Raw genomic sequence first — 27,653 nt, 5'->3', positions numbered from 1 at the left:
TTCGCATTTAATAGAATGCACATATGCACACATGCTATCAACAGATCATACATGACTACTCTTACTATATATTTTTTTAACTTTCATCAATTTAACACAGAAAATATTCAGGTTTATTTTTGAAGACAAGGGAAATTGAAAGTTCATGCAATCTTAATAATGCAAGTATGTTTCACCGCAAACACACATACACGCTCATTCAGAACCAAACCCATACCTGAAATATCAAAGCTGGATCAATACATAAAGACGGCTCTTTCTGCAAGTAAGGTAAACCACAAATATTTTCATTTACTTTACAGCTTACTATTTTTAAATAGTTCGTAATTCTTGTTATTAGACTACATATATTTCAGATAGTCAATACCTTACACTTAGGATAAGCTTTATGCCATATCTGTAGGGAACTCATTTCTGGTTTTCTCACTGGTTTAAGCTTAGAACTGTCTGAACAAGATCATAGAATCACAGAATGGTCTGGGTTGGAAGGGACCCTTTAAAGATCACCTAGCCCGACCCCTCTGCCATGGGCAGGGACACCTTTTACTAGATCATGTTGCTCAAAGCCCCATCCAACCTGGCCTTCAACACTTCCAGTGATGGGGCACCCACAACTTCTCTAGGCAACTTGTTTCAATGCCTCACCACACTCATCATAAAAAATTTCTTCCTTATGCCTAATATAAATCTATCCTTTTTCAGTTTAAAACCATTTCTGTTGTCCTAACACAACAGTTCTTATTAAAAAGCCTCTCCCCATCTTTCTTATAAGCTCCCTTTAAGTATTGAAAGGCCACAAGAACATCTCCCTGGAGCCTTCTCTTCCTTAGGCTGAACAACCCCAACTCTCTCAGCCTTTCCTCACAGGGGAGCTGTTCCAGCCTTCTGACCATTTTTGTGACCCTCCTCCGGATGTGCTCCAACAGGTCCATGTCTGTCTTGTACTGGGCACCTCAGAACTGAATGCAGTAGTCCAGGTGTGGCCTCACACAAGATGAGCAAATTTTGACCCAATTCATGTGCTTACGAGAACTTCTTTTTGAAAGAATGAAATGAAAAGCGTGTTTCCTTTTACTCTCTTTTATGATATTAATCAGTGTTAATCAACTTTGGATATCACTGATATTCAAAGGTATCAGTGATCTAGCATTTGTCAACGCACAACATGCAAAGAAATATGCAGTTGCAACTGCAATTAAAGGAAAGGATTTCAATGTAACAGCTTTATTTTACACTTAAACAGATAAAGATTTAGGCATGAGAAAAAAAATACTGTTCCGTTACATGTATCCACAGTCAAAAGCAACCATTGCAACAAAACTAGACTGGCTTCCTATCTAACACAAGACAAAATTATATGAATGCTGTTAAATATACATACCATATTTTGGTGTGGATTTGCAACCTCAAGCTTCCACACACTATATTTTACAACATATTTATTTTCATTACTGGAGAGGACTTTTTTTTTTTTTTTAAATGAAGATATCTCAAGTAGATATCTACAGACTGCAATCTCTTTGCTCTGTCATTTCCTATTTATTAAACTACACAAAATTAAGCCCCTCAAGTCATTAATTGTTTAGCAATATTTTTAAACATTCTGGCAGCTCTTCTCCAAGTACCACGAGCTCCATGATGTAACTTGCTGTTTTGGAAAGATGCGCAGTTCAAAACTTTTACCCCTTTAGTAAATCCAGGATATAAACAGCATTATCTAGTATGTCCTACTTTCTAGAGAATAGATCTCAGAAAACCATGGTAGAGGGCTGGGGGAACAAAACGAGAAATCAAAAAAAAAAAAAATCTTGAAAACAAGGTCTACAATATCATTAAGCAAGTTCAAAAAACCAGGAGCTTGAGGGAACAAGAACATGGTGGGAAAAGAATCATCCTGCCCTCGTTTGGTCTTGTGACTCTGCTTTCCATATGAAAGGGCTTCTGGAGAAGAAAGTCTCTTTCAGACAACGAAACAGAGTAAAAAATGTAAGGGGAAAGAATAAGCAAATATATAAGACACCTGGATGCAAATGCATCTAAGAAGAAAAACCAGAAAGTTAGGAAAGGCATGTGCGATTCACCTGCAAAAATAATAGATATCTGAAAAGGAATAAATAAAGCAATAGAAACAGGAGTCAAGACATAGGATGTGAATTTGCTATATTTTCTTTCACACCCACCCCACCCCCCTTTTTTTTTTAAGTATACAAAAGATAAACACTGGTCAAAGAGACAACAGTTATGCAGAAAATACAATTGTTATAAGAAAAGGCAACTATTTTCAAAGTTTTCAGAGAGAAATGAAGATCAGGACAGGAAAGGTAGTGCAGAAGGAAAGCTGTTTAGGACAAAAAAAAAAATATACATGAGATTACAAGTAGAAGAAACGGGTATACTTCATTGGATGAAAGGGACGACTGACTGGGTAAAGGGACAGAAAGCATTAGCCGTGGCAAGGGACAGAAGAAAGCCACAGGGAAGAATAGAGGGATTTGTGAAGGAAGGAAAGCTGCCTCCTGGTAGAGGCTGGTGGAGCCATGGAGAGAACTCAAACAAAAGCTCATGCGGCGAGGGGGTGGAAGGGGTTGGGTGCGGTGAAGAGAAATATATACTGCTTGGAGCCTCTGCATGGGGGAGTGTATGGCCTCAGACTGCCATATTACAGAATAATCCTCTCCCTCCTTCTACCCTCAGCACTGTAGGGAAATAATTGCTTCAATGCTTGATCATTCAAAACAAATGTTCCACATTTTTTTTCAAAACAAATGCTGTCTGGATTAAGACAATTTAAATTTACTTGAAAACATTCCAAAGCTGGAACTTGTAACAAAAACTGCTGTTTAATCATGTGGATTTCAACATCTTACATTTGTCCCTTTTTCTTTTCAATATTAGGCCTATTTTAGACAGGTCTACCCCAAAGGAGCATGTGTTCATAGGAAAAGAAAGAACCCTGTGCCTCAGAGCCAAAAGGCAGCTCCGCATCAGAATGCTCCAGCAACATGATTACAGTCTCACCCGTGACAAACGAAAGCCCTCGCTACAAACATTAGATTTTTAAGAAGTGGAACATCACACCACACCCAGCTCTCCTGGGAGACAAGCAGAAAAGATGTTATTGTCTTCAGGGACAGATGCTGTCAGAGAGGCTGCAACTACAGCTGTGACGTGTGTCATTCATGTATCATATCACCCCCCAGTTCTTTTCAAGGAGTTTTGGTACAGGAAGAATTGCAAATGATTCTGTAACGTCACATTTACATTGTTAATAGCCCACATGGAAGACCATAAATTATTCTAACGCACTATCTCTGTATCCTAAAACTTTAAATTTATAATCTTGAATATCAATAGAGTTTTTCAGCCAGAATTCTACTTTATATATATATATACACACACATGCACACACTCTATATACTTAGGGTAACAAGTTGCTGCAAAAACACATATTTTAGATTTCACACATAGACTTCTGAACTAGAATAAACAGGGAACGTCCAAGACAAATACACATCAGAAGACAGAATACTGAAATTTATGTACCTTCTTTATTACTCATATAATCCAAACTAATTATTATCTATTAAAAGGCAGATACTATATTTATGAAGTCCTGCTGTCATTGTAACTGTGTATTTACCACAATGTTCAGACATGCTGAACTCATTTGCTTACAACAGAAGTCACTGGCAAAATAAGGCCTTTAATTTGCTCTTCCTTTAAGACTGAAATGAAAGACTATCATTAATTTATTTCAGGCAGCATTGCCAACTCATAAATTATCTCAAGTCTCTTGGTATTTTTCTTGAAGATGTATGTTCCAGACTCATAGAATTATGCAAAAATATCCATTTTCATTTTTTTTAATTATTATTTTTATCTTTTGTTATTGGGGGGGGGGGGGGGGGGGGGGGGGCGCGGGGGAAGCCACAACACTTTAGTAGTATTATATATTGAAAGAGGAAACTATATTCAGGACTAAGGTAAGAGCTTCATAACATTTTTTCATATCACTCTGCTGATGCAATGAATATTGTTCCTTAGGTTAAATGCAAAATGATGGCCAAATACCACCAACAGAAGTATTATTATTAAAGATCAAGAAGAAAAACATTTTCTATTGGCCTTGGACAGTTTGTGTTTGCTTCTGTTTGTCAGTTTATTCCATCCAGATTAGCTCACCTGAAACTCCCCCCCTCATTCCTTACCCTGAAGTCTTTTTAACAAGCAGTATATATTTCATATTATTCAGCCATGCTACACTTAGTTTATTTTTTTTAATCAAGTCTTATTAAGAAAACAAAGTGGGAGAAAGAAATACTAATTATTCCTAGCTCCACAGCAAAATAAATTAAGCAGTAAAAGGAAACAATTAATGATTTAATAGTAAAGGTTATAAATCAAAGTATTGTGGGTTAACCCTGATAGGCAGCTGTCTCACACAGCCGCTCATCCACTGCCCCTCAGTGGGATGGGGGAAGAGAATCAGAAGGGCAAACGTGAGAAGATGCGTACGTTGAGATAAAGCGAGTTTAATAGGTAAAGCAAAGCTATGCATGCAAGCAAAGCAAATTATGGAATTCATTAAGTACTTCCCATCAGCAAGCAGATGCTTAGCTACTTCCAGGAAAGCAGGGCTTCATCATGCACAACAGGTACTTGGGAAGACAAATGCCATAACTCTGAATGTCCTCCTCTAAGTTTTATTGCTGAGCATGTCATTCTATGGTACGGAATATCCCTTTGCTCAATTCAGGTCAGCTGTCCTGACTGTGTTTCCTTCCAGCCTCTTGTCCACCCCAACCTACTTGCTGCCAGGGGGGAGCAGAGTAAGAAATCGAGAAAGCTTTGACTGTGTGCAAGCACTGTTCAGCAACAGCTAAAATCAATGTGTTATCAACACAGTTTTGGTCCCAAATCCAAAACATACCACCATACAGGCTGCTATAAGGAAAATTGACTCAATCCCAGCCATACCGAACACAGGAATTCATGCTACAAAAATAATGCACAAGAAAACATGCAAAGACCATACCTTCATTTCAATAACTGTTTGAAGAGCCTTCGTCTTTGCTGGCTCAGGCTGAAGTTGGGTTCTTCTGTGCAATTCCTGTGGAGGGACACGATAGAAATAAGCCTGACGACTCATCTTTCCATTATTGTAGTCACTCATATGAATTTATTGCAGCAAAATAAAAGTCTGATGATTAGAAGCATGCAACTCCAAATGCTACAGGTGCTTCCTCTTTATAATCCCTCTAACATCACTGCAGTCCCTATCTTATATTACAGTCAACTCTGATGGCACATGCGCTATTTCTGAAACCATTATCAATAATTAATGTCAGTGGTGACAAAGCCAGGAAGTAATTTCTTAGTCCAAATACAATGCTGCTGTTTCTGCCTAAACATCAAAACTTAATTCAGTTACGTTACTAATTCAAACACTGTTAAGTCATTTAAAATCTTCTGCAGTAGTTTCTTCTTAGTTCCTCCTCTAATAGCTGAAATAAGGAATTTAATGACATTGTATTTAACTTTGACATTTTAAGGATAATAATTATATAGTGGGTTGATGCAGCATCCTCTACAGTAGCAATTACATTTCAGTTTTCAAATTTTCATACTAGTTTTTATGCATCTTAATCCACAGGTAAAAGAAAAATAGATTGCATTAGTTAAAACACAGTTAACAGAATTAATGTCTACTGGTCTTTATATATTAAAAAAAAACAGAAAAGTACGAAGACAGCAGCACTGTCTCATAAAACACAGGAGTTTTATCTTAGTATGAGATATCTCAATAAAAAACTCACATATCCACATAGAACAATGTAAAACTGTAATGAAACATCATCATACAAGAATTTGGTGATGCATATACCCCACACACAAACAATCTGAGAGGTTTATTAGAAAAACAAACTGTAACAGGACAGATATAGTCCTGTTTCTAGTCTTTTAGAGTCTTTCTCCTCTAAACTTGAACACAATTGAACTAATTTTATAACCATGAAAAATACATTTATGCCTAGTAGGCTAAGTTAGGTTCATTCACCGCAAAGACATTAGCTGACTCCAGAACCTGAGCTACTGTGTCTTCCAAATTATGCCTCTCCCAGCTCATCCTCATAAATTCAGGCAGTGGGTATCATCAAAAAAATATCACACTGTCAGTCCTAATTATCTTTATTCTCACCTCTCAAATCCCTTTTTCTGGAGTGAAGCAAACAATGTACAACTTGACAACCAATTGACAGACTAACAATCAGAAATATAATCAGCTACAGATTGTGTGCTTTTATTATCCTGCTCCACTATCCTAGCACATTTCTGGGTCTCACCTGCCTTATAACCCACAAGCTTAAAAGTCATGATTTTTTGTATCACGAGCTAGCAATCAGTTTCTTGTTCTGTTTAGCAACAAGCATATTGCTTATCAATGACTTTGAGAAACAACCACTCTTTAAGGACTAAGTAGTAGGAGTGAATTGGGGCATGTTGTTAAATTAAAATTTACTGATAATAAACATCTTTATAAAATACGTTAAAAAAATTGCATGGCCTAGTATATTAAAGTAACTGAAAGACAAGATAGTTCTGTGAGCTCCATTTAAGTGAACACAGATTACTTAACTTGAAATGTAGCATATGACAGGACACAATATCAAGACACCCATCCCAAAATTGTCAGATTTGGCATGCATTTTTGGCTAAAATAAAAGAAGCTGTCCATAGGTAACAGGATTTTATGTATACAGGAATAGATCAATACTTATGAGCTGTATGATTACAGTTATGTAACTACACTACAGTCAAATGCCTGGTAACTTAAGACCATTTTGATCATACCATTTTGATCCTATTTTTCAGATTCCTCCATTTGTTTATGATCTTAGCCCGCAAACATTTAGGGGCATGGGCAATTTTTCATTCCCTGTTTGTATTGCACCTAACAATGACACCTTAGTCAATGACTGAAGCTCTTAAGAACCCTAGGAACATAAAGAACAAAAAGTTAGATATGGTCTATCTTGTCTCTTCTGTCTTGCCCACTCTGCTGTTTCTATAGAAGAGATGCACAAAAACATAACTGTTCGACAAACGGTTAAATTACATTCTGACCTGAAATAACCTATTGATATCCTCATAAATCACAGCCTGCAAGAGTCAGCTTAGGTGCAAATCTTTAAACACATACCTAAAAACAGCATGCTGACCTACTTAACTTATTACATTAAATATATTACAGATATATGTATGTATATTTAAACTACCTCTAACAAATGACAACAGAGAACGTCTAATTTTGCACTGGGCATTTATGAAAAAGTGTATCTGAATGGTCCTTTTTCCTTTTTATTTTTTTAATATACAACTAACTCTCCACATTATAAAAAGAAATTCTTGCAAACCACCTATATAGGGAATCTCTCAATCACCACCATCTGTTTTTCTCAGATGAAACAAGTATCTTCACTACAAACATGTTTTACAAAATAAGAGTATGTCATAGGTTTGTCATACAATTCTCCTACAAAAGTCATGGAAAAATAGTTGGCCAGTCATACCGCTATCTGATCAGCAAAAATTACAGCTAATTCTAAGACCAGACTTTGCTCCCCAAGGCCACATAAACTGAGTTGGAATATAAACAGGATTCCACACATTACCCAGGGAGACAAACCAGAGTTTCCACCCCCTTAGCCAAAGATGAATAGACTGCCAAAGATGAGTATTCCTAGATGTCTATCATAGCATGAAGCTTTGCCTCATAATACTTTTCCTGTTTGCTTTATGAATCAATCTGATGCTGGCTGACTTAAAAGCTTTTCTTCTCTATCCCTGATGGTAAAATGAAGCAGACTTTAGGATTCTGGAGAAGATCAGAAAATGACTCCCACTTTATTATTTTGTGTGGGTTTTCTTCCAACCAGATTCAAATGTTTGGAGACTCCCACAAGGCTCAGTTCTTGAATTTATGTTGTTCTATAGATGCATTTTTTCTTTTGGGGTACCTGACTCAGGGATATACTTTTGGGGTATCGATTCAAGGATACTACCGCTTTATGAGCATGACACCTTATACTGATTGTTTTGCTATCTGAGGTCATCTGGAGGGTTTCAGATTTGCCTGAACAGCTAACCAAGAGATATTCTGAACATTTCATGAAGTCCTTATTGCCTAAGGAAACCAGATTTTTATCCATTACATCATTTTTGGAATGATGCTGCTTTGTCTTTTTAATTTCTTTTAATAAAAACCCCAGGGAGCCTAATAATAAACTTCAAAAAAAACCTCACAAACATCAGCAATAGTTTCTTATAACCTGAATTGTATAGACTGGAACTGATATATTCATTTATGAAATTACACTTTCATTATAACCCCTATATGACATCTGTATCACTGCAGTTGGTAGTACCTCTGAGTAACCACTTTGTACATACACATCAATTATAACACTGCACAACCAGATGCCCACACCAGGGATTTCATGATGATTCTTAGTTGTCAAGGTGATTAACACACCCACACAAAATTGCTGGGTAATGAGGTCTTTTTCTTCACATTAAATTTACTCTACTATTCTTTGCTTTTAGACCAAAATTAATCTTAAACCAAAGCTGGTCATAGCTTTCTCCTTCCACATGTTTCTAGGATATTAGATTAGCATCTTGTGCTGGCCTCAGAAGTAATTTCAGCACACAATTTCACCACTAATTTAAACATCAAAAATCCCAAGAGGAGACAGTTCATATCATATACTTCCTAAAATGGTGGAAGACGAGTCCTGTTCTTTTGTTCAGAAATCAAGAAAAAGATGTTGCAAGATCTTATCATTACTGACTGATAATCAAAATCCACATTCCATAGCATGGCACAAACCTAATACTAATTAAAACACAAATGAAACTGCCTTTTTATCCCAGCTTTATTATAAGACACTTCATCACTTGGCTGCAGGAAAGCCAGGGTGCTGCAAACCAATCCTTCTTTTATTCTGCTTCTGATGTACTTTATGAAGGTTCCCAAGACATCAGTGACTATATGTTGTTCTGATTAGACCACACTGAGCTGAAACTCTTAAATAACAGGTTACACCAATGCTGTTAATGCAGTTCAAGGGTTTTACCTTCTATTTACATAGAACTGCCTAAAATAGCATAGCACAGTGTGTTAGAAAGAAAAGGAATTTTGTCAGAAAAATAGGCAGTTTAGAGATGGAATCATGTCAGTGAGCGCCTGCATTTCAACCGGTAAGCTTCTACTGATTAAAGAACAGAAGGAAAATGCAATCATAAACCAGAAGATATTTTTAAAATTAACACCAAATTCAAGATTTGAAAAAAATAAAGACATAATAGGAACAAAGACATCTGAATCAAATAGCCAGAGGAGTAAGAAAGATAGGTAATTAAAAATGGCAGCAACTATGTCTAAGGCAACATAAAAACAGGCATGAGAAACAATCATGTCAGTAAATCCAGCTTTATGTATTCCTAGGTAAAATGTACAAATCTGTAAATCACAGCAGGCAATAGTATAGGAGCTGCTAGTTATCTTAAACACCTCAAAGCAGACTGCTTCCATTCTCCTGGAAAAGAAAGCCTTGGTATTGCTTCTACATGGACAGCTTGTCTGAACTTCAAAATTCAAATCAACAGTATATTAATATTTCAATCAATTATTTAATTCAAGTAAAAGCACACCCACTTACCTAAAATGTCTAAACAGTAGTGTTTCTTCAGGCAAAAATACCATTAAGAAAGAGTGATCAAAATCTATTTAAGCAGAATACTACAAAAATTTAACATATATAAATTAATTTATTCTTAACATATAAGCTTATCTTCTCTTCCGTTTTCTAACCCTTTGCTCTACCTCCAGATAAAATGGTCTCATAACAGTTTAGATCAAAGTATATTTAAGAAGTCCTGATCAAACTCTTTTATCTTTCTGGAAACCATAAACTGACAACACTGAAAATTTCCATGTCTGGCTCCAGTATGTAGGGGAAAAAAGCCTTGTTATTAGGAAGAATTCAAAAAATCAAATTGCCATTGGTCATCTTTTAAAAAACTACTACCACTGGTATTTGAACTCTGTGGGAACCTGTTAACGAAATTCTGTCAAATCCCAACAAATTTTATAGTTTGACAAAATGAAAACGTGCATAGAAGCATATGAAATGAAAAATTATGGGAAACTATAAGGAGTTGATAGCTATAAGAGTTCTGTACTAGAAAAAGAGTTTCTTTTTAAAGTAGGTGTACTTAAATTTATTAAGTCCTCACAGTTAAGCAAAATATTCAGATGCATGTCTAATTCTCTCTCCATTTCACATTTTTAAATAAACTGCCAAATATGAGTTTTCATTAATACAGAAAAAATTGCAAAATTATACACCAACAAACTATAAAAGATCAAATAGTCCATCACTGCAGACAAGTCTAGCAATAATCTCATTAACTTCAGTATTGCTCTTGAACAACAATTCTGACACTGCTCTTGGCCTACATTAGAAAGCCTGGGGGTGTGAAGAAGAATAGGAGGGAGGAAGAAGAAGGTTTTACATCAGATGAAAACGAACATATTGAGTCACTAGCCAAAATATTTCTTTACAATGATCGTACCTCCATTTATTCCTGAATTCAAGTATAAATTAAGGGCTTATGATATGTTTTACCAACATGCCTAAAGACAGACTACAAGGAAAAATAATCTGAGCATTAAGAAAACTCAGCTTTTCTTTGACTTGTATGTCAAAAACACCTTAAGCAACCATGTATGTTGTCATGCTAGAAGAGTGTCTTCTGGCAAAAGACCACATATAAAAAGTTTTCAAGTGAAAAGGCGATTTGTGTATAGAGCTTGAAATGCATGTGGGACAATTTAGTTTCTAATTGAAAGCACATAGAATGTTTCCTGAAAGGAGCTACTGAAACTCTAGTTTCACCAGAATCCTTAAAAATTTATTTCTTTTCTTTGCAAAAGGGACAAAATGCTTAGAGGATCTTTTTTTTTTTTTTTTTCCCCAGTATCGTTAATTTTTTTTCCTCTTCCCAAAATTACTTCTCCGAAGTTAAGGAAAAGTTTTTGCTTCGCAAAAACCTTCAGTGAAAGAAACTTGACAATAAATAGTTTTCTCTCTTTTCCTCATCCTAATACACTGAACTTTAAACATACTGTTCACTTTTTTTTTTTGTAGAAATCATTTTTATAAATTTAGCACTGATAAAACATCAACCCTTGATCAGAGTATCACTGCAAACAGCCTGAGCCAACCAAAGAAAGGGTTGGCATTCCCTATGTGATGCACACCCCCATGATGCAGTAATACTTTAAATTAATTAGCACAGGACTTTTTTAATTTTGAAAAGCATAGTTACATCAGTTTATCTTACTCAAATCCATACTTATTATTAATGGATACACTGCCTTGTTATCTTTCTAACCTACCTTTTAGTGTATTCCTTACTGTCTCTTTTCTCTTCACATTGGCTCAGTGAAATCACTAGCTAAAATAATTTATGGTTTTGATTTTCAGTTCCCTAATTCTCCAGGAAGTGCTTTTCTAAATATGGGTGGGTTTTACTTACATGCATTTAAAATTACTGCTGGTTTAGGCTATTTAGTATTTAAACATCAGGCCTTAATCAGCAAAGCCAACAAACATCAGAGGTAATAAGACTTCAAATGTGTAAGTTCCTTGGCTCTTCGGTATAGCAATTTTTTTAAAAATGCAAACAAAGTTTTGTGGTGATATTTGTGGTGTCCCTCAGGAGTCTGTATTGGGACCAATACTATTTAATATCTTGATCAGTGACACATAGTGGACAAGTATGCAGGTAACACCAAGCAAGTTTGCAGATAACACCAAGCCAAGACACGCAACTGATAATGCTTGAGGGAAGCGATGCCATCCAGAGGGACTTGGACAGGCTGCAGGAGTGGGCCAGTGTGAATCTCCTGAAATTCAACAAGGCCAAGTGCAAGGTCCTGGCCAAGTGGCCTGGGGCAACCTCCATTACCAATACAGGTTGTGTGATGGATGAATGGATTGAGAGCAGCCCTATACAGAAGGACTAAGAAATATTGGTAGATTAAAAATTAGATATCATTATTTTATAACAAAATACAAGATTACAGTTAAAACATTATGAAGTAACAGCATGTCAAAGCTCTCAATTAACAAAATTATCTCCCCTAGATAGTCAGACAGATTTCATCCCTACATTCCCAAGTAGTTAATATATGTGCAGATAAAAATGTTGGATTGCTAAATTAACGCACAAAAGGATTGCCTAAGCACTATATTCTATATCCATAGAAGTTGGGTTTTTTCAATAATATACCATATAAATACTAATAATACTTTGATTAGTTTTTTTACTACATACAATTTGAGTGTGCAATATTATTTCCAAAATTACTAAGTGTACATATTTATATGGATGGCACTAGTAAAAAGGATCATTGATTAACAGAAATTCTATATAGCTCTTAGGTCATGCAAATATCTGACAGCAAGGGAGAGCGCTAAGCTAATTCTCAATGAAAGATGGACAATTTTTCATTTGGGCTCGTATTTTCATATTTTTATAATTCATGATTTGGGTGCTGGGGTTTTTGGGAGGCTGTGGGTGTTTTATTTTGGTTTCTTAAAAAAAAGCTTGTAAGAACCACTGAAACTAATATATTTCTATTTTGTTAAACAATCTTTAAAGACCTTTAGAAGTCTAAAGCAATCAACATTTTTCAAAGTGTTAAATGAAATGTTTGGGAAAAAATATTTCAAATAGCTTCAATATTCCATTGCCTTTGATCTTTTTTCAAACAAACAATTAGAATGCAACTCTTAAATTTAAAGAAAGATTCATGCATTTTAACCTAAAACCAAATTTTATGCTTGCCAAAAAAATTCACATCACACACCACACACCCCAACACAAACACACCCAAAAAAAAAAAAAGTAAAAGGAAGGAGAAATGAATTTGCATTGACTTTTTTTTATAAAAAAAAAAAATCATATTCTTGGATCTGACAGAAACTTAACCAAATCCACCAATTCAATGCAGATATACCTGTCAGCTGAGATACACCCACCAAGACAGTCTTTCTCAGCAGGGAAGAGGTAGGGAGTAATGTCTAAACATTTGACAATGCAGAACACTCATTTCACTCTGAAACTTAGATTCTAGAGAAGAGCCTGAATGCATCATTACAGCAATACATTTAAATCAGAATATTGCAAAACAGAGTTGATTGAATATGAGAATATCGGAGTGAAACCACCACCAGCGTCATCTACAAAAACTAGTTGTGATGTGTTGCTTGCCAACTGCACTGTGCGCTACCGAACTACAGAAATGAACCATTCAAATCACACAGTAAACAACCTCCACAAGTAATCGTCCAGCTGAATATTTTATCATTCTATGAAGTCCATCAAGAGTCTGTTAAATTGAAGTTAATTCATCAACTCATGATAACAAAAAAAAAAAAAAAAAAAAGAAAATGCACTTGGCACCTGCTCCAGTTCTTTTTCCATTGCCTGGGAAACAAAGTGTTGCTTGGTAACTTGAATCCATCTGTTCAAGTTTCCTCTTTCAGTCCTCCCTTTTTATCAAGAAAAAAAAAAAAAACTATCCCTTAAGAAAATATGATCAGAGGGGTGGAAAAAATGTTTTCTCACTGCATAAAAGATGCTAGATCCTTATCTGTGTTAAAATTATGACAGTTACAAATACAATATTGCCTCTTCAAAACAATGCTGCTTCCCCTCACAGATTTTTTAAAGCAAAAAATTGTAGTTTATTCCTATTCTAAGTCAGGGCAATATAAGCAGCAAGACACCACTTCCTTACACAATTTAGGGAGTGTATCTTTTCTGTAACTATATGCTCAACATCAATATCTACAGCCTGGGGGCTAAGTCACAGATTACAAAACACTTTGCTGTGCATCAGTACTTAAATGCTGTTTTAATGCATAGTTTTGATATGGATAAATAAATAAATATTTAGTTTTCTCTAAGATGTAAATCAAAAGAATCTCCACTGAAATTACTGGTACTATCTATTGAAATTAAAATCGGACCCTAAAAGAGAATTTTCCAAACTTTGGGAGTCAATGAGATACAAAGAGCGTAAGACTGGAAAACAGACAAATGGAGAAAAACTTCATGATGACGTAGGAGACCAAATTCTGTATCAAACACATTACCACATGTATTTAAAAAAAAAAAAATCCCACCATGTTACAAAGAGAAGTGCTAGCAATGGCAAACCAGAGTTATCAAATGCTTTCCATTTTTCACACTTTTAGGCACTAAGCTTACGTCAGTATAAATATGGGTTTTGTTCTGTTTTGGTAACTTTTGGAGCCAGATTTGCAGAACGGCTGAAGACAACAAGTACAGTTTCAATAAATAAATTGCTTTAACATACCGAGAAAAAATTACGTGCTATATATTACCTGATTTCTATATCTGTATTTTCAAGTTCAAAAAATTAGAATTACTGCTATTTTAAACATTTTATGTCATCTTTGTTTCAAAATAATGGCAGAGTCAACTCAAGGCTTCTCAGAGCGACACTTGTTCCAGGAGATCTTTAGGATAGGAAAGGAATTGAAAGACAGTAACAGCCAAGGGCCGAGGTTTAATGCTCTCTTCTGCTCTTACCCAGGCCACCCTTCCTCAGACACCATTTTTTCTTTTATGTGGAGCACAGGACAATGTAATGCTCACATCCAGCCCAGAGGTATTGCAGGGACCTCAATTCACATCCTAGAAGCTGCAGCTTCCTCTTACTTACCATTGTTCTCCTTTCTCTTGAGGAGTCCCATTCACCTTGCTGTTCCTGTCATGCTTTTGAGGAGCAAAATGGAGCTGAACAAGCGAGGAAAAACTCTTTTTAGAGTTTCAAGGAGAGGCTGAGGTAGAAATCATTGTCACAGGAAGGGAGCCACTCAACCTTCTTAACCCTTCCCTACACAGCTGGGGAGATTGGAAGGTTTTCTGGTTTAGAGTAGATGCACCATAGTTTCTCAGCGAAGGGCAGGCAGATTACCATCAAGGCAACTGCCTGCTCTGCCCGTTATTTGAACAAGCTAGAGTGAATAGACCGACTTCAGTTAGGTTTACACAATTCACAATGGGGTCCCAACACTGATGCATCTAAACGCATCCATTAACTTTTTGTGCTTTATACCTTAGAAACATTTTCATATTTAACAATCTTTATCTGCCTTCACGTACTGTAGTTCAGGAACACACAAAAGACACTGAATCCCCCAGCCCAGTTTGAGCCACCTACTATTGCTTGTATATTACAATTAGAGCTTAACTTACCCAGTCTAAAGCAAATATGGTCCGTATAGGCAAGATGCCATCAACCCTTTTGGGTTCTGGTTCAGGCACTTCCTAAGAAGTCCTGGATATCTTCTGCAGTACATAAACTGAAACTTTAAATGGAGTTATGTGTTTTAATTAAACCCTTGTGTCCATTAAAACTATACCTCTTCCTACAACCACCTCAAAGAATGGGAGCACAATTTTCAAAAACTAATATGTTTTATTACTCTTGCTACTGCAATGTTTTATGCCTAAATATCTGACTTCCTAATACGCAAAGTATTTGGCTACAAAGTAAAGAACTGCAACAATGCAGTTTACTAATGTGCAATTAGCTTCAACAGATTCAGACAGAAATAAATTGATTGGTCTGAAAGCAGACTTCTCATCAAGTACAGCACAGCCTTAGAGTAAAGCCTAAATGATTCTGCTGTGAAAGATCACATCATAAAGATGTCAAAATGACTGCAAGAACAGCACCACCATCTAAGTACAAAGAATTTTAAGTCAAAAGATTGTTAGAGAACACAGTGACAACACTTTGTTGCAGAACTTTTTCAGAATGGTGTCTGTGGAAATCAGAAGAGTATGATAAACTCAGTTGTTGACCCTTCTTATAATATAAATGCAAACTAGTGAAAAAAAGTTTACACACGCACACGGTAGCAAAGTCCTGGCGATAGTTTCTGCAGCAATACAATTCAGCCCCCTACACCAACTTCTGCCATTTTGTGGCCCTGTACAGAGAAGGTTGGCATGCATGAAAATATTTTCATATCACAAACAGTAAGCTATAAACATGTAGCTGCAAACAAGTCATTTTCTGTCAGGTCATCCAAAGGTCAGGTTTAATTTCCTTCCAAGGTGTGTTCCAGCAACTGTTTCTACTAAATGCTTCATAACCTGACTGAAAAAAATATATAAAATTAAACTCTACAATTTATAAAAACAGTTGAAAAAACATGATGACAGGAAGATGGCTTGTCAAATACAACAAACTTTCAGAAAGCTAAAAGATTACTACCTATATCATATTAAACGATCTGTTCCTTATAGATTTGTTTCTGCTCGTCAGTTCACTCAATATGCATATTCATGAGATCTCTGTCCCACAGATGAACTGAAGAATATATAAAAAGCAGATGGGTCAGAGCCATTAAAAGTCTCGATTTAGACTTGCTGATTTTGGATTTCTAGTCCAGTTTAGTAAGATCTATCTATAAATCAAAACAAAAATGCTTTCTGAATATCAAGTCACCATGTAACATTGACTAGATCCAGCTACAACATGATTTAGTAATCTGAAATTATTTTCCACACAGTTTACTACACACCAAGAGTACATACCTTCCACCTTGCAAGATGTACATGCATTGATCAGCAGTATTACTGAATAGACCTTTATACACCTGAATAAATCTCATACAATCTCAAGTACAGACATCAGTATCACCATACCAGTTCTTATTCCACAAAATGACCATTTTTAATCATCAGAAGTGGTAAACTTCCCATTATATTTAGGCAACCAGAACAATTTATTCAGCCCACACAGCTTCTTCTTTTCTACCCACTGGACAGTTATGCCAGCCTGCACACTGCTACCATTTTCCTGAAAAACTTGCAGCCCATCTCTAATCATGTGACTAAACATACATCCATTCCACAAGTAAAAATACAGACATCTCCCGTACATAAGCAGGTACATTCTTTCACTAAGCCATGCCAACAGCATTTTGATCATGCATTAAATACACTTCTTATTTTAAGGTGTGAAGGTAGTCAGTACATACATTCAGTATTTCACGTGAACCTACATCATCTGCCCAGTCTAATGCTTGCACAGCCCCACAAGTCCCACTCAAAAACTGTTTCTTTATCAGACAGTGAATGACAACACAGATAGCCTATTAGGGACACCTAATCAGGACCCACAGTTTTTAGAATTCACAGTGCTGCCTCCTTCTGAATCAGGAAAGGACACACAGTGCTTCTCTTCAGCCTAATAGCCTCTGAGCAGCATAGGGGATACAATGCACTGCTTCCCAGCGGAGTCTGGGAATTCTAGCACCATGGCAGGCTAAGCTGCATTACACTAATCACTCCGCAACATCTATTTTCTTCCATTCTTGCTCTCACCCATGACTACAGAGGACAGCAAGAACCTCTTCTAAAGGTCTCTATGACGCTGAAAAGGATGCCTTAGATGGCTTCCCCTTATCACAAAGCGGTAGGAAAGAACAGAGATTTGTAGAATAGAAACAGAAATCTCAACATACCAAAAGAATCATATTAAAGTTGTTTCAGTCAAAAAGCTGTTTCTCCATCACGTTTGTCTTAAACTAAACTTATCCTATGAAGTACAATTACTAGTTAAAAATTCCCCTTCAGAGCACTTTTTACTCCCACAAGTGAGCCAAACACATAAAATACCTGCAATGTAAGTGAGAAAAGACATACTATACATGCTACTAATGGCCTAAAAATTGTTGATCTTATTTCTACATTGTAACTACATGTCAAAGACTGTTTCTATACAACTGTGAAACTACCTTCAGTTTGACAAGCAAATTCGCAAGAGCACAGGTTGGCAAAAGAATCTACAGTATTACTATGGGGATTTGCATTTGTATAGTTTGACTTAAAATGAGTGATTATCTTAGGAAAACAACCTCTTGCTGAGAATCCCTAGCCATAACAAGAAAAGCAAACCTGAAAAAATCCTGATCTCTATTTAATTATTACATAACTAATGCAATTAACACTTCAGAGCTATATTGTTGATAAAATTAGTGTAATAAAAAAGTGTAGATAAGCCTATACTACATTAATTCCTTTTATAATATTCTATGAACTAAAACTCAGAATAGAAAACAGAGCAAACTTTAGTCTGTATGTCAGCACACAGACTATAATACCTATGATAACGAAGGACCATCCCTTTTCTACTTTTATTTACAAATTGGTTTCCAAATATAATACCTCTCACTGACATGTTAATAATATATTTGAAATAGCTCTTTGAAATAGCTGAGCAAAAGGTGCTAAATAAGTGAAAACTACAACACAATGGAGTAAAATTTCAGCCATTTGCTTTGCATTACTTGTTGCCAAGTCTCTACTATATAGACCACTATATTTTAAGGGATTAAACAATTTTATTTTGTCGTTTAGTCTTAAGCCCAGTTATGAGAACGTAAACATTAACAGTATTAACTAATTTTCATGTTATCAGAAAATTTATACGCTCTGAGGCTGCAGTCTTGTATCACCCCTTGGCTGAATATATTCATGCTTAATCCATCCTTCAAATCCATCTATTTTTCTTCTGATACTTCTCTGTTAGTTAAACATCTGTTAATGCTGATACTCCTCTAAGGATGCCATAGCTCATACTGATTATTTATTTATTTTTCATACTACCTTCACACTACAGAGCAAACACAAACCTGAGTAAATCAGGTTGCTCTCAGTTTCATTTCTTACAACTCTTCATTATCTTAGTATTGCCTGAGATGTTGCATTTCGCATTCATTTCATATCTATTACTCAAGTTTTTATAGGCTTAGACAAGGTCAGCCCTTGCTATGCCTTTCCAAATCTCCCTCTGGGGAATTTGGTCTAGGCCTTCTGTGAATCACTAGGGAGTCTGAATTTTATATTTTGGTTGCTGGTTTAAGTGCATACTACTGATTGAACATGCCAAATCTTCAGTCTAGGTATAACTGCCATTCATATATATTCCATATTTTTAAATAGCTACTTATTATACATTTAGAAGCTCTCAGTGAATACAGAATATACAATGCTATCACTAAATAACAAAAAAAAACAAAAAAACAAAAAAACCACACCACTAGTAACTTACCTAGCAGCTCTATGAACGGATAGATTTTCCCTAATTTAAATAAAGTGATAGACTATTAACTACCCAAGCTCTGCTGACATCATGTAACAAAGCTTGCACATAAAGACATTTTGGTACAGGAAAATTCAAAACAGAGTTATAAATAGTTTAAGGGTTAAAAACTCTACAATGCAGGCTAACTGTACAAAGAACAGAGAAACTGCGTAGAGTAAGAACCAAAACCCAGACAGTATAAAAAGTTACCTGCTGGAAACTTGCCAACTACATAACTCCGTTGACATATTACAGAAACAATTTATTTCATAGTTTACTTACTCCATTGCTTCTAAGTTAAAGACTATCTAGTTATTTACAGCTCTCTATGGACTCTCCCAGTAAAGTCTAGCAGATTTTCTAGGCCCCTATGTCTTGCCACATAACCTCCATTTCCAAAATCACTTCTTCACATATCCTGCCAATTGATGGCCTTATCCCACAAACGTCAAAAAATCTTGGCATCAATTCCTGCCTAGCAGAAATCTCTTCAGTAACAGGTCCATAGTCAGTATCTCAGCATGCTAAAAGCTCCCTTTACATACATTATTCATTTTCTATTTGGATATTGCTGTGTACCATTATTCAGAAGACTGAATTTCAAAGCTGAACTTCAGCAGTCAGTAGGTCTCCACAAACCAATGGTTTGACTCTTTCCTTATTTACATCAGGGTCAGTCAAGTGTAATACCAATCAATGACATCATTCTGCAGCAAAGTCATTGCAGATGAAATCATACGCAAGTCTGTTAAGCATAACAGAATGGGAAAAGATACCATGAGGTATCTTAGATTATCTTCATTATATTTAGAGTCAATAAAAAGAAAATGGATATAATATTTTCATTTAGGAGCACACATACCAACAATAAAATATCTTAAGTTAGATCTCATACATGCACTTGTCTCGTTCATTGTCCCTCCACACCATATTTCTTTAAGCATGGTTTTGGAAGTGTATCATTTTACTTACAAAATCTTAACACCAAAGTTTCTTTGCATTTGTAATAAAAGCATACTTAAAAATAACTACGTTTTATATATTTTTATTGGAAGCTCTTTATGTTATTGCAAGTTTGGATGATAGCATTTTCTTCAGAACAGTTTACAATGTGAGAAAGTATTTGTAAAGAAAAAAATGAGTGCAATGTAATCCTTTTTTTCGTGGGCTTCTTCTGATCCTCTTATCGCCCACGTTTTCTAGGAGGAAAACGGTGGTACACTGGATGATCTCATCACAAGGGTGATCTAAGAGAAAGAATGGTACAATGATGTTTTAATTTATTTTTTTTTTTACAAAGCAGTTAAGTAAAAGGACTGTGATTCTGTACTTTGCTTCATTAATATATACCATGCAGCATTCTATGACACAGCTACTATATAGTCCTCATAACAAATGGGAAGAATTACGAGCCAAGGAACTGCATCATTACCTGCCTCAATTTAGTCTTTCAAGCTGGGATCATCAAATTCTTTTTCTGACCCTTCTCTTATGTAATGCATTTCCTACCAGATGATAAGTATCTGCAAGACAGGAAAAGGAAAAGAGAACCCTAAATTGATTTGTAGCTCATATCATTATCCAGCCCCTTAACACAAAAGATAAACAGAGAAATTAAAATAATTATAAATCAAATTTAATTGAAAAATTAGAAAAAAAATATTCCAAGGTACATGCACAAATTGTTAGTTCTGTGATCACAAACATAAATACGACTGTAACTGACAAATAATTCATTCACTATAGAAAACTTACCACAGTAAGGCTTGTAGGACTTCTGTGGTGCAGTCATGACAAGTACCCTGTGTTCACTGGAAGAAGTGGGCCACCCTGAAGGCCCCCCTTTAGTTCTTCTGCTACACCCTGATGTTTTCCCCATCTGCAGGTGTATGCATACAGAACAATCCCTATATATACAGAATATACTGATTTATGGTGTTCTTTGTGATTTATAAATGATTTTCACAAAATGAGAAATGATCATGTTAACGAGGGGGGTTTTGCTGAGAAAAGAGAACTAAACAGGGTTCAAAATTTCACTTAACATATTGGTTTCCTTTCCTGTCTATAGGAAGGAGCTCTCACTCTCAACATCTTTCGCTATTATTTTTTGAGCAGTATCAATGCTACAAAAATTCTTTTCCAGCAGAATCACTTTCAAAAGCAGTTTTTGGAAATTCTCTCAATTACCACAGCTTATCTGATAGATAACTATTTGTTTGTAATTATTTATCCACAATAAACAATACTTTAAAAGTTAGAAGTAAAGATAAGGTTTAACACATTGGCGTTTTGCTTATGCATTGCCTCAATTTCTTGGGAGTTTAAGCACCTTTTTAAAAAAGAAAAAAAAAAAAACTTAATCTGAATTATTTTTGCCTTAATTACTCAACACTTTCCATCCTTACTCTTGATATACGTTTTCCTGATACTTCCTTATATGTTTCCAATAGTTGCACACAAAATGTTCGAGGCACATTGTTTAAGCAAGCATCAGCATGGTTATGCTCAATTACCAACATCTAAATATAAATGTTTATATCCATATTTGGTTGTTAGTTATTATTTACCTTTACCTATCTAAATTTTAAAAGTTTACTTTATCTACAGGTACTAGCTGAAGAAAAAGCAGGCTCTGTACTTCTAATATTAGATTAGCTCTATAAGGTCATTAAATATAGATCAGGTGACAGTAGACCAAAACTTTCAAGGTTGAGTGAGAAGAGACACTGTCCTAGTGTAAGACTAAACAACAGAGGAAGAACAACTCATACACGGCAGCAATAAACGGAAAGAGTAGGCAAATTATTTTCCAGATAACATGACTTACACAAATAACCTTATGGGCTTCTCTTATTATTCAAAGTCCTGTGACCCTTCAGAACCAGAAAAATTAAAAGCTGAACCAAATAATATGAATATTCTCATGTCTGGAAGATTGAACATTTATAAAGTAAGACTTTCTGAGGCTTAGTGGTAATTTGTACTTAGTTGTAATAGGTACTTAGAACTGAAACATTTACATGACAACTTCCTCCAACAGTGGAAGATACTGCAGATGTCTGTCACTTCCTTTCTGCATGTGTTCAGAGGTGCCCCTAATACCGTCAGCACTAAGATACAAAGTGTCTTGTTCAAAATTAAGACCTATCTGAACCAAAAGGATGTTCTTTGTCTTCCTCTTGGAACTCTGTTTAATAAAAAGGATGTTCAAAGGATATTCTGCCCACTCTTTTCATTCTTGAGCAACTAAAAGACACATATACTGACTGCCTCTGCTAAGTCTGAAAATCATGTTTCCCTTCTGAAAGCACCCTAGAATGATGAATAGCATGTTGCACCTCTATTGTTAAAAGCTCTTGTTTGAGCAGAAATAAGTCCAAATTCACTGGAGTACACAGAAGACGTAAAAGTCTCTACAGCTAGCAAGGTAACTCAGTTTCAGCCCTTGCTCCAAGACTGTTTATATATCATCATCATCACTTCCAATAATTCTCTTCTGCATTTTAGAAGAAAATGCAAATGCTGTTCACTTATTGGAAGCTTGCATGTACAAGTCTTCCAGAGAGGCATCAAAATTATGAGTGGACAGTGACTCAGACTTGGACAAAGGGCAGTCACTCTAATTTTAAACATAACTAAAAAAAATGCCTTCCTACATAAATATTACTCTTTCTCATTGTCTTCAGATCTGAATTTATTGTATCATTAGGAAAACACTAGCACACACACACAAAAAAAAACCCCAACTATTAGATTATTCCTAATACAACCTTCAAATATTCCTCTGGGAAATATGACATTGCCATAAAAGCAGATCTTCTGTGAAGCTGTTGGAAAGCTAGTGAGTTTTCACTCCAGTAATTCTGGGAAATCGTGAGCTGCTATGTAACTAGCATTTACCATTTTACCAGAGCTCTGAGGACTAAAAATGTAGTGGTATACTGAGCTACCACAAAGACGACTCTCCCTTCTGTTTTTGCAGATGGTAGGACATTTGCATATTATCTAAGCATAAATGCTCTACTTTCATATAAATACATATAAAACTCACTGGGCTTCAAAGGTCCAGGCCCTGAACACAACTTCTGCTGTCTTTATTTTCTAAGTAATTTCTCAAATTTTACCCAGTGTCTTGCAAGATAACCATAAAGAAATTCAAGATCATATCCTATTATGTTCCAAATATCTTGAAATACCAGCAGAGACCACTGAAAGCAGCCAAGCAAAATCTGGACAAGTACACCTCTCTTCTACTTCAGACCACTGCACTGGAAATATCACAAGAAAACAAAGGGTCTTGAATATTTCAAGTTATGAAACTTAATATGTATTTTTTAAGACTAAGTAAAATCACAGTAGGAACAGCATCATTTAAAGGCTTTTCCTTCATCAGAAAGTACTGCTTCATTTTTAATGCAAGTAATTTCCAACAGAAAACATATAACAGAAAGCAGTCTGGGCAATGCTCAGATTACAAGAGAATGTATTTTATACTTTAGCTTTTGCATTACCATAACACTACATTATCTCATCTAATTAGATTTTTCCAAAACCTCTGGAAAACGAGCTTTCCACATGCTCTGGATGTTTGTTTATTAACTAAACATGGTGTACATGAACTAAACAATGCATTGTGGTAATAGGAATTATGGAAGAGCAATACTACAGCCTAATGGACTACAGAAATAGTTCTGTAAAACCATCACATTATCTCTAGCACAGTAAGTGTCTTAAACTTATTAAAGACCATAACTTATAGTTTTATCTTTGTATGTCTCTTCAAAAAAAAAAAAAAAAAGCCAAAATAAAATCCAGCTCCTATGTTAATGAACAGGGTCTTAAAAGTTCGTGATGTTTGTAATTTAAGCAGTGTAAATTGCTGTTAATTTTGAATTTTATTCTGAAAAGTTACATATTTATTTTCCACTGTTTATGTGGTTATTTCAGAAGAATAATCTTCCCAGATTCCTAACTAATAGTGTTTTGATTTCACAGACCTGACTTAACAGTGTTCTCTAAATGAGATGTAAATCAAGCTGTTCACTCCATATAAAGCGTGAGATACCCCAGTCACTGGATGACTGATTTCCCGCCCCCCCCCCCCCCCCAACAGATTATTTGTGACTTCCAATGACAACTTCTGCAATTCTAAACCCTTAGCATTTACAGAACTCTTAGGGTCAGAAGGATGGCAACCCAGAAAATCAGAAACAAATAAGCAGACATTTGCAAAATCTCTGCCTGGAACAACTGGACCAGCAATAAGGAGAAACGCAGTGGCAGAGCCAACAAGAAACATCGTATGAAGTCATATATAACCCCTTTAATCTATAACAACACTACTTCTTTTCTTACACCACTACATCCAATACACATTCTTCCAGTTTCTAGAACAAATGACACAGTTCTGCCAAAAAAACCCACTGTTTGACTACCTGACTACAGTATGGAACAACTGAGTGCTGTCTATTTTTTTTTTACATTAAGCGTTTTGTCTTGTGGAAACACAGCATATATTCTGTAAAGACAAAGACATTAGACACTCTACAGAAAAAAAAATGTTTTTATGCTTCACAATTTCTGAGTACCTGTCTGCTCTCTTATAATATTACCTTAGTAATATGGGGGGAAATCCTTTAAAATATTTTTTTAAAATCTGCCTGCTTTGAGTGGAAAGAGAATAGAGAGGGAAAATGGAGAAACAAATGAAAAAGAAAGATACTTCTCCATTTAAAGTCTTCTAGAATGAAACAGAAGCTTGAAGAACCTAATAGAACATTCATGAAATGGTATGAAGCTGCGTCAGAAGTTCAGAGTGGACGTTAGGAAAAGGTTCTTCACTGAGAGGGTGGTCGGTCACTGGAACAGGCTCCCCAGGGAAGTGGTCACAGCACCACAAGCCTGACAGCTCCAGTCCAGAAGCATCTGGATGACATTCCTAGTAACATGACACAGTGTTACATAGTCCTGTGAGGAGTAAGGAGTTGGACTCAATGATCCTTATGGGTCCCTTGCAACCTGAGATATTCTATAATTCTCTGAAAATTTCTCTGATTAAATTACAAATCTAACTGAAAATTCTTTGACAGTTTTTTAGTACAAGTTTCACATATAGAGAGCACTTCACTTCCAAGTTCTTATCAAATTGCATTTTCCATCAACATCTAAGCCCACTGTGAACGTCTGAGCAAAAGCAGCTTTGCTCTCGTGGAAGAAAAGAGCAGAGAAGAAAATCAAAAATACCCAGCATAATTTCCCCAAAATATCCTCAGTACCAACTATTTAGCTGTCCAAAGCTGCTACTCTTATGCTTCTGTAATATGCTAATTCCAATGCAGTCAGAGTCAGCAAAGAGCCTGCATTTTTCACATGCCACTCTCCAAGCTGCAGTACAAGATTTTTTTCAGTTACTTTCAGATATTTTGGGCTTTCCTCTATTACTATCCTTTTTCCTGTTATTAAGCAATAGTACATGAACAGCTGGTCCACTAAAGCAAAATCATAGCCTCCACTGTTACAGCCAATGTTACAAAAAAAGTTTAAAACCATCTTTTACTTCAGTGCTATTTTATTACAACATTTAAAACATGCTGTACAGACTTTCTTCCATTAAAGTCATATTCATTAAAAAAAAAAAACAAAAACAAAAAACAAACCAAAAAAGCTCCCACAACAATTAGACTTGACTTCTCAGTGCATTAAATTAGACAAGATTTAGAGCTTCATATATAAGCACACTAATTTTTTGCTTGCCTGTTACAGTATAATGGCATCTAAAACAGGTTTTGAAGGGTGTTTTCAAGACAAAATAATACATTTCTTCCAGTTATCACCTATAGTGTTGGCAATTATGAAAAATTAATGACACCTCATTATTTTCACTCCTTCCCCAAGGTCAATCATTAGCTCAGTTTATTATCAAGAGATTCCAAGCCAGTCCCTGAAAATCCCAAAGAGCTTTGTTCTTTGCAGGTCTATTTCCTCCTTTTTAATGTTGTTTTCCAGGTTAGGTGAGACTGTGCCTCCAAGTGCAATATCTAAAATCTTATGTTCTTCAGGAACTTGGTAGCAAAGAGGAATATAAAATATCTCATACCTGACATTTCACACTGTTAATAATAATTTTCAATGCTGTCATCACAATGAAACATCCCATTACAGATTACTTTGTTCAGGTACCAGAGTGAACAAATCCATACTTTTAATACCGCTGATTTAATATAGCTGAGAACGTAATGAAAACTTTAAAGATACATCCTTTTCCTAGCAAGGTATGATAGATTACTCACTCAAGAAAGCACTGAAAAAAACCACTTTCTTAAATCTATCCCCACAGCTGCAAGGCTTTCCATAAAAGAATATGCACAGTTTAAACATCTTATATATATATGTATGTATTGTCTATCCTCCACAGTGTCAGCTTTTGAATTTATTTTTATTTTATGCCAAGAATCAGGGGGTGTAGTGATTTAAGTCTTGAAGGGTGGAAGGAACAATTGACATCTAGAGTTCTGAGGACATGCAAAACATAGACAGCCTATCTGTAATATTATTTCTGAATACAAAAAAGGTACCCTACAGAAAAAAATCTCTACATTCAAAAAACAAATAAATCCCACTTTCTACTTTTTGCCATTCATATAAATATTACTGTGTCATTAAAGTAATTTTGCATTTGTAAACAAACATGGAAAAGTGCATGACAAGTGTGAGTATGTATTATCATTTTCTCAGAATTATTAGAAAGAACTTCTGCAGGTGGAGTAAATCAGAGTTAAAATTTACATTGCAGAAAAAATGAAATTGTCTAAAATATCTTCAAAAGAACATTTGGCTGTCTTCAAATTCCATCTTTTTAATATAGTGTTTCACATAGTACTCCTGATGTGCAAAAGAACTAATACAAAACACCTCCAAAATGTTTTTACAGATCCATTAATACCACAAATATCACATTATATAAAGTGCTGCATATGGTATATTATTTACATAGAATTTTTAAAAGTATTAGCAACAACTTCTATTCAGTTGCAAAGCTACTGTGAGGGACTGCATACTTAACACTAAGTATGAAGAATATATCACCATCCAGAAAACAGTTTAGTATCAGAAAAAAACCCTGAACAAAAAGAATATCAATATTTTAGCCATAATCATATTTACTTCAATATTGGATGTTCCATGTAAACTAAACCTGATTTTTCTTGTTTTTCAGTTTTTAACTGTTTAAGTAAAAGTACGTTCGTTCTGTACAGGAGTTCTAATAATAATTTTTTCCTGCTATTCTAAAAATACCTAATTCCACATCACCCCAGAAATAATATACCAACTTGAAGATCAAATTGCTGTCATAAAATTGAGGTAGTTACCCATACTAATATAATAG

General features: G+C 35.4%; 1 protein-coding gene and 1 long non-coding RNA gene across 7 annotated transcripts in view; both read right to left on the bottom strand.

The window, feature by feature from the left end:
- The window catches only part of ERC2 (ELKS/RAB6-interacting/CAST family member 2), a 521,662-nt gene that overhangs the window by 399,049 nt on the left and 94,960 nt on the right, over nt 1-27,653 (bottom strand). For all 6 annotated transcript variants that reach the window (XM_040593123.1, XM_040593126.1, XM_040593127.1 and 3 more), the window contains one exon: nt 5,036-5,110. In XM_040593123.1, the coding sequence (XP_040449057.1) occupies nt 5,036-5,110 (75 nt within the window). The remainder of the gene's footprint in view (nt 1-5,035; nt 5,111-27,653) is intronic.
- On the bottom strand, nt 20,325-21,204 carry LOC121087760. Its single transcript, XR_005827727.1, has 3 exons — nt 21,020-21,204; nt 20,697-20,787; nt 20,325-20,511 (listed from the first exon to the last, which is right to left on the bottom strand). It is a non-coding gene; the product is annotated as an uncharacterized LOC121087760 (long non-coding RNA).

The sequence above is a fragment of the Falco naumanni genome, chromosome 4 (assembly GCF_017639655.2).
Source record: "Falco naumanni isolate bFalNau1 chromosome 4, bFalNau1.pat, whole genome shotgun sequence".
In the NCBI taxonomy this organism is placed as follows: Eukaryota; Metazoa; Chordata; class Aves; order Falconiformes; family Falconidae; genus Falco; species Falco naumanni.
Note: the sequence above shows the minus strand (reverse complement) of the source record. Positions and strands in the feature narration are given on the sequence as shown.